The sequence below is a fragment of the Diadema antillarum genome, unplaced genomic scaffold (assembly GCF_040938485.1).
Source record: "Diadema antillarum isolate AM-2024a unplaced genomic scaffold, OU_Dant_1.0 seq00000003_RagTag, whole genome shotgun sequence".
Lineage (NCBI taxonomy): Eukaryota > Metazoa > Echinodermata > Echinoidea > Diadematoida > Diadematidae > Diadema > Diadema antillarum.
The window spans coordinates 226148-234630 of NW_027271125.1; the positions used below are offsets into that span (position 1 = coordinate 226148).

The 8483-nt window shown below is 39.3% G+C and overlaps 1 protein-coding gene across 1 annotated transcript in view; it reads left to right on the forward strand.

Moving 5' to 3' along the window:
- The window catches only part of LOC139724910 (sortilin-related receptor-like), a 140774-nt gene extending 132698 nt beyond the window's left edge, over nt 1-8076 (forward strand). The window contains exons 43-45 of the mRNA XM_071636033.1: nt 1948-2043; nt 4222-4446; nt 7716-8076. Coding sequence (XP_071492134.1) covers nt 1948-2043; nt 4222-4446; nt 7716-7780 — 386 coding nt within the window. The 3' untranslated portion in view covers nt 7781-8076. The remainder of the gene's footprint in view (nt 1-1947; nt 2044-4221; nt 4447-7715) is intronic.
- Nucleotides 8077-8483: the final 407 nt, after the last annotated feature.

Here is an 8483-nt window from a genome sequence, read left to right on the forward strand (position 1 = left end):
AACAAATGTCAGCAAATGCTTCCACTTTCTCATTTCAAACGTAAGTTTTAACCTCCTAGTATAAGCATCAACTTTTATAATAATCTTTACGAATAATTGCTTAATCTTAAAACACAGAATAAGATGATTGAATTTCCTATTCATTCATTTAAGACATGGACATCTGAATCACTTCAATAATGCTTAATATTAATTTTTCTATGTTTAGTAGGACCGATTTAGTTTTTCTAATGTTTTCCCCGTTTTTTTTTTTTTTTTTTTTTTTTTTTTGGCGCCAGCAGATTTTACTTTCGACTACCAAATAATAAAAATCAATGACATTGGTGACCCGATAAAGTCAGTGTGGAGCCCTGTCTATTCCATTCTTTATTATGCTCAGCCTATACTTCGAGATCATATACCACACTACATTTCATAATCGCATTGCTGGAAAAAAAAAAAATCCAGTGCTTGCGTTCTCGGGGAAATGAAACAAACTTCGTGAAAGGCCAAAAAAAGTCAAAATATAGGCACTACGCAGGAGATTGATGTTAGAACAGTGGACCGTGATTAATGCCAAAGATGTCAACACCTAAGCAGGTGCGCCACGACGGTTAAGAAATTATATCTACGCGCACGGTATGACTACTCGGTATCACGATCAAAGATCAGAACATAGTGGTTAAAGAAAAGAGCGTAGTGTTAACGTAAGCACTCCATTGGCACGGGTGCTATGTGCATAATCGTGTACGTGTGTAGTAGGTAGGTGTTGGGGGTTTTTCTTGTTAGCTGTGTAGGCCTACCGGGTATTTCTTTGGGCGCGCGATTGTTAAGAATATTTACAGTTGAGTGTGAAAAGATTTGTGACATGTCTCAGCTGTCCACGCGCGCTAAATCGGAGATGCTGAGTGATGTTCCAATTTCGATTCGAGCAACATGCTGGGAAAAACAATAAGTTAATTAAGAGCGGGACATTAGATTTCACGTCGAGGTAACCGAAATTCGAGTTATTTTCTTCGAGCTACGCGAATTTTAATACACGGAAACTCCATAGGAACAATCGGGACTTTCATTTTGCACCCGAGGTAAGTGATATTCGGCTTATGCGACGTCGAGGTATCCGAGGTTGACTGTATGTGTCATTATTTTCCTGTATATTTGTATGTAATTTTGTACGGTAATTGGTATGTAAATTGAGTTCTTATGCAGGGACCCTTTAAAATACAGTTCTTTAACGGCTACCTTGTGAAAATAAAAAATGAACGAAGAACGAATTAATGAAGGAATCAATCAGTCGATCAATCAACCATGAGTGAATGAATGAATGAATGAATGAATAGATCAATCAATCGATCAATCAACTGTGAGTGAATGAATGAATAAATCAATCAAACGATCAGTCAACTGTGAGTGAATGAACGAATGAATGAATGAATCAATCGATCAATCAACCGTGAGTGAATTAATGAATAAATCAATCAATCAATCAATCAGTCAACTGTGAGTGAATTAATGAATGAATCAATCAATCAATCGATCAACCATGAGTGAATGAATGAATAAATGAATGAATGAATCAATCAATCAACCAACCATGAGTGAATGAATGAATGAATGAATCACTGAATCAATCGATCAATCAGCCACGAGGGAATGAATGAATCAATTAATCAATCAATCAACCATGAGTGAGTGAATGAATGAATGAATGAATCAATCAATCAATCAATTGATCAATTGATCAATCAACCATGAGTGAATGAATGAATGAATGAATGAATCGATCAATCAACCATGGAATGAATGAATGAATTGATCAATTGATCAATCAACCATGAGTGAATGAATGAATGAATGAACCAGCCAATCAATCAATCAATCAATCACACATCATGGTCCTGCCCTATTAAGGTTTATTGTTTTCCTCTGCCTATTCTTGCTTTTTCTTTCTTTTTTCATTGTCCATAGATTACTCTAATGCTGTCTACGCGGTTATGGTCAGTACGGATAAATATGGAGGATTCTTTGGGGAACCTGCCCTCGAGATTGCTGACACATCTGGTGGTATGTTTCAATTTTTATGCCTCCGCCACGAAGTGGTGCCGGAGGCATTATGTTTTCGGGTTGTCCGTCCGTCCGTCCGTCCGTCCTTCCGTCCGTCCGTCCGTCCGTCCGTCCGTCCGTCCTTCCGTCTGTCCGTCCGTCCTTCCGTCCGTCCGTAATAAATTTTGTGGACAGGGTAACTATCAAAACCTTTTAAGGTATCCTAATGAAACTTGGCATGTATGTGTATTAGGGGGTGAAGTTGTGCCTATCAACTTTTGGGTGCACATGGTCAAGGTCAAAGGTCAAAAGGTCAGGGTCAAATACATAAAATTTCACTATTTCCTCCATATCTATGCAATGCCTGAAGATATTTTCTTGAAACTTAGTGTATACATGTATTACCCAATTAAGATTCTCTGGTGAAAGTTTTGGGTCATGAGGTCAAAGGTCAAAGGTCAAAAGGTCAAGTTAAAATATGAAAACTTTGCTTTTTTCTCTGTACCTTGGAAATTGTTCAAGGTATCTTCATGGAACATAGTATATATACATGTACTGACTGGCAGTTATTATCTAGAGAATCTAGGGTTCATAGGGTCAAAGGTCAGGGGTCAAAGGTCAAGTGCAACACTTCAAATTTTTACTATTTCCCTCATACATGTATTTATGTAATGCCAGCAATTTTTTTTTTCTTTGCACTTGGTGTATGCATGTATAACCTAGATTATGTGGAAATTTTCTTTTTCTCTTTTTTTTTTTTTTTTTGGGGGGGGGGGATTTACCTCAAAGGTCAAAAGGTCAAAGATCAAGGGAAAGTGCTGAACTAACTTTTTCCTCCATATCTCAGAAGTTGCTCAAGTTATCTTGAAACTTACTACATATTTATGCATGTTCTGCCTGACAGTGATTATCCTATGAATTTTAGGGTCAAAGGCCAAAAGAAAATGGTAACAGTGTACTTTTCAATACAGAAATTACACTTTTTCTCCATACCTTGAAAATTACAGTATGCATACACTTATGAATGGGTCAAAGTCAAGTTAAAGTCCTTGAATCCCCAAATACATGCTCTCCTATTCATCTAATTAAACCTAGGTAAAGGAAGGTGAACATTCAACACATTTGTGACAAACATGTAATTTCAATATTTTGCCAATATTGTGAAAATGTAATTATACATTGTCCACATGTACTATAGACCTATTAGGAGAATCATGCATTATGGCGGAGGCATAGCAGTCGTCTTAGCGACATTTCTAGTTTTTCTTTATTGCCTTGGCCAAGGAGGTTATGTTTTTATCGCCATATGTTTATGTGTTTGTCTGTATGTTTTCATAATAAAGCAAAAAGTTATGAACAGATTTAGATGAAACTAGCAGGAAATATTGATAATGAGATAAGGAAATTATTAAATTGTAGTAGTGATCCAATGTCTGAATTCTGGAATTTTTGAAAAAAAAAAGTTGTTGAAGGATTACTCATTGGCAAATAGGCAAACAAACAAGGATGTTGAAGCTGCAAGTGTTTGAGGTGTGCATAGGCATAGGCATACTGAGCACATGCTCAAGGCGTAGAGAGTGCAGTAAGCTACCGATGGGGTAGACTCTTAAAGACACAATAGGATGACTCCTTTATCATGGTGGAAATAGGGCAATTTTAAGCTTGTGTGTAGTATGGGTGGAAATGAACTGCTTGGTAGAGGTCTGTGCTCTGTGACTGCTTTGCTAGTTGCTAAAAAGGTTGTGATTGGATTGAGAGATTAGAAATCTAGGCAACATTCTGATCTCAAATTGAACTGAAGTGTATGAATCACAGTCAAGGTTTATCTTACAGTGACATAACTCCTTTTCTGGTGAATTGAATTTCACAATATGTAGTGGACAAACGCCTTTTGCAAATTATTGAGCCCTGTACCTCAGTGACAAGTAGGGCAAGTGGTAGTAGATAATGAATATCGTTGGCTGAGAGCCAGAAGGGCATTATCACTTTTTTCTCTTTTTTTTTTAGGGGGGGGGGGAGGTATTGAGCTATTGGTATCACATTGTAGAGCTTGGTCTCTACATCATGGTATCATATCATAATATTTTCATATTCAGTACAATGTTCAAAGTCAAAACCCCAAGAATGCTATTTCACCTAATAAAGTTGTAGTTCTGTTCCAAGTCTTTAATGAGGAAAGTATGTGTCTCTGTGATGCAGGTAAGGCCCCGGCCAAACCGTTTTCTGCCGACAACACGCCCCTGATGGCTGGCATCGGTGCCACCGTTCTCCTCGTCATCGTCCTCATCGTCGTCCTGGTCTACTTTGTCGTCCGCCACCGCCGACTTCAGCAGAGCTTCATGTCCTTTGCCAACAGCCACTATGACACGCGGTCGGGGACGGCGACGTTCTCGCCGAGCGAAGACGATGACGGTGGCGACCTCGGTAAGTGTTTGTTCAGCTAGGAGTATACAATGCCCACATCCCATGACCTGGGACTGGAATGGTTTCCTTTCTACGCAGAGAGATGCAAAGCGAGGGAGCTACATATTGTATCGTTTTTCAATTGGAAGTTCTTTTTGAATGCCACCGTGAATGTTGATTTGTAAGATGAAGGGACACAGAATGTTGTGATTGTTTTAAATTTTTTGAAAGATGCAAAGAAGAGAGAGAGAGAGATAAGGTTTTGGGTATGGCATTCTGTGACAGACAGGCTGTGTTTTTCCTGTGCTGAGTGTCAAACTTCAGCACAGATGAGTCATCATAAGCAATGTGATAGTGTGTGTTTAGTGATCAGAATGGCTGCTCCACCTCCTTCATCCACTTCCTCATCCTCCTCTCCATCCTCCTCCACCTGCTCCTCCTCCTCCTCTGTGTCCTTCTCCAACTCTTCCATCACCTCCTCCTCCATCAGAGATCCACAACCTCCTCTTCCTAAGCCTCCTCCTCCTCACTCTCTTTCTTCAATTCCTCCTCCTCCTCCTCTACTCCCTTCTTGTCCTCTTCCACTTACTCCTCCTCCAATTCCTCTTACTTTTCTTCCTCTACTTTCTCCTCCTCTTCCTCCTCTTTGTTCTTCTCCAACTCCTCCATTACCTTCTCCACCTCCTCCATCTCCTTCTCCTCCTCCATCTCCTTCTCCTCCTCCTTAGCATCCTCTTCCTCCTCCTCAACATCTTCCCCCTCCTCCTTCTCCTCCTCTCCACTCCCCCGCCACCTCCTCCCCGTATCCTCCATCTTTTCCTCCTCCTCTTCCTCCTTCTCCTCCACCTCCTTCTCGTCACCACCACCGTCCCTACCACCATATCCAGGGTTCTCCTCTTCCTCCACCTCCACCTCCACCACCTCCTCCTCCACCACCTCCTCCTCCACTTCCTCCTGCTTCTCCTCCTCTGTTTTCTCCTCCTCCTCCCAATCCTTCTCCTCCTCTCCATTCCCCCTTTACCTCCTCCTCCTCCTGTCCACCTTCCTCCACCTCCTCCTCCACCTCCTCCTCATCTTCATCACCACCACCTCCTGGGTTCTCCTCCTCCCCCTCTTCCTCCACCTCCTCTTCCTCCTCCATCTCCTCCTCTTCTCCCTCTATCCAATTGAATCACTCTCACTGATACACTTCTGTAAAGTCAAGTCTATCTTTCATCACTAACTCATCTCTATCTGTCCATCTCTCTCTCTTGTTTCTGATATGCAATCAGAATTATTAGCTGAGCTTCAAGGTAAGGATGTAGTCTTCCTCCTGTCATTTTTATCTTTTTTTCCCTCCAGGCACTGTTGAATGTTTCCTTGCTGTCACACTGTACACACATTGTTTCTTTGCATCCGTGTCTTGTGTTCTTGTCTTATGATTATCTTGTGATGTAATGAGTATGATATATTTCACTGAATGTTTTGTTGCTTGTGCACAAGTTTAATAATATATGACATGTATAAGTACATATATATGTTAGAATTGTATTGATATCTACCAGAAAATTGACTCTGTGTAAGTTCCTTTGTGGTTTTGTGATGCAAGGTCAAGTTTTAATATTAAGTCGTCAATCTACCCACCATAGCAAACATACAAATAACCTGAAATTATGTGTATGTATGTTGAATGAGCTTGTGCACCTGATTGCATGTGTGGAGTGTGTACACTGAATGCAAATCTAAAGACTTTTGATAATCCTCTCTGTATGCTTCCTAATTTGATAAGTGTTTGAAAACTTCCACAAATTAAGCAGTATAAAATGTACATTTAACATTGCAGTTGCATTTTAGATAATAGGGTGAATCTTGCAATGATGTGCAAAGCTACTTTCATCTGCATTGTGATTAAAGGTTTTCCCGATGTTAAAATTGCGGTTTTTCACAGCCAAGCCATATGTGCCTGACCCAAGTCATTATTTTGATGATTTGTCCTTGTTTTTTAAGTTTTGATTTCTGCTTTGTTGTGAATATGTGTTTCCCACTTGCACTATTGAAGTACACTGCTTGATCAATTATCTTGCATTTTCCCAGAAATTTTGAGCATACTTGTATGATTTGACCAGTGCAGTAGTGTAAGTCTCACACTTCACGTTTTCAAGGGTATGAGACCATTGAGAGAATGGTAGGAGCGTGCTTGATGTTCATACACAAGTTCATTCCATCACTGATGATGGAAAATCAACCACTGTGGAAGATCCCACAAACAGTTTATTTCTTTGTTATTTGAACTTAAGCAGGTTTGAGCTTGGAGCTATTATTTTCACATCACTTTGATAGAGAGTCAGTTTGATGAATGCTCTAGAATTGATGCTCTTTTATCTGTATAAAATATACTTGTACATAACATAAAGTCAGTTTTTATTTTCTGGCTGTCATGTACAGTGCACTCTCGTTATAATGAACACGGTTATAAAGAAGTTCCGTCACAACGAAGTAAAAATTCAGGCTGCAACATTATCCACGCTATGTATTTTTATTGTTTGATTTGTTTGGTTATAACGAAATTTGGGTATAACGAAAGAAAATTTGTTGTCCCGAGGACTTCATTTTATGGAGAGTCCACTGTATTAAAAATGGTTCCATGCAGTAATGTTCACTGATGACTTTTTTCCGTTCAGGATAGTATCTACATAGCTCATTGATGGAGTGCCTGTATGTCGTTCAATCTTATAATCATCATAATTCTATTTCTGAGGTTCCATAGACACTTGAAGTGAAGTTCCTCTTGCAGTAAAATACTCATTGTCATCAGGATGATATTGTTGCTTCCACTTAAAGGGGATGGCTAGTAACCGATCAGTGGGAATCAGTGGGAATGCTTGGGGATGATTGTTCCAATTCGTGTGGGATTCATTTAAGAGTACATTATGTATCTATTGTTGTGTGAAAATTATTTGCTTCAGAATGGTCTCATACTCAAGTAATGTGCAGTTTAATGTTTCCAGGCTAGCATGCCTGTACAGTGACAGGACATTAAACTGCACATTACTTGAATATGAGACCATTCTGAAGCAAATAATTTTCACACAACAATAGATATATAATGTACTCTATGATGAATCCCACAAGAATTGGAACAATCATCCCCCAGCACATCCCACTGGTTCCCACTGATCAGTTACCAGCCATCCCCTTTAATCCATACTGTATTTATATTCAGACTTTGGTTTCCTTTCAACAAGGGTGTCTGCTCCTTTTCAAAATATTGAGAGGTTTTTTTCCCCCTTTGCTTTTTTCCTCCCATGCAGGCTCGGATGAAGACCAGCCGATGATCCGAGGATTTTCTGATGACGTGCCTCTAGTGATTGCCTGAGATACTGGAATCCAAATCCATCTTTTTGATTGTTTGATTGAAATATTATGAACATTTGTAATGTGTATAGATAAAAAAAAAAGAAGAGAAAATAAAAAGAAAAAGTATACATTTTTTTTTTCAAAGAAAGATTATATATTTCCTCATCTTTTTATGACTACAAAATTAAAAAAAAAAAGAATCATATACATTCCTAGTCTGTGAAAAACTGTCAAGTACTGTAGAATCATAGATTTAGTTGCTTGAATTTGAGAGGGAAGTATGTGATGAAAAAAAAAAGTAATAGACGGAGCCCATGGAGTTATCGTCACTTGGGTGACAAGACCTTGTATCTGCATTTTTGGTGAAAATGACTTTTTTGAATTAACGGTCAAATAATGGGTTAAGTGATGTCCTGTCCAAATCCCAACTGTCTTACTCCAAAAATGAAGCAAGCATGGTATGTCAAAGGAAAGGCTATACCATTCGCTCTAGTGCTTTGGCCGCCATGTTTTCTGGCTCTCCTGAACATTTGACATTTTGTAGATACGAGGTCTTGTCGCCCCAGCGACGATATGTAGTTTCTGTGCACAAATGCTTTTCTACCTTTTCTTGCGAGGAGAAGAAGAAACAAAACTGTTTTCTGCAGTGATAGGTGATGGTTGCTTAGTCGGGATGCTGGAATGATAGTTCAGAGTAGATCATGCCCTGCCCAAACACTTTC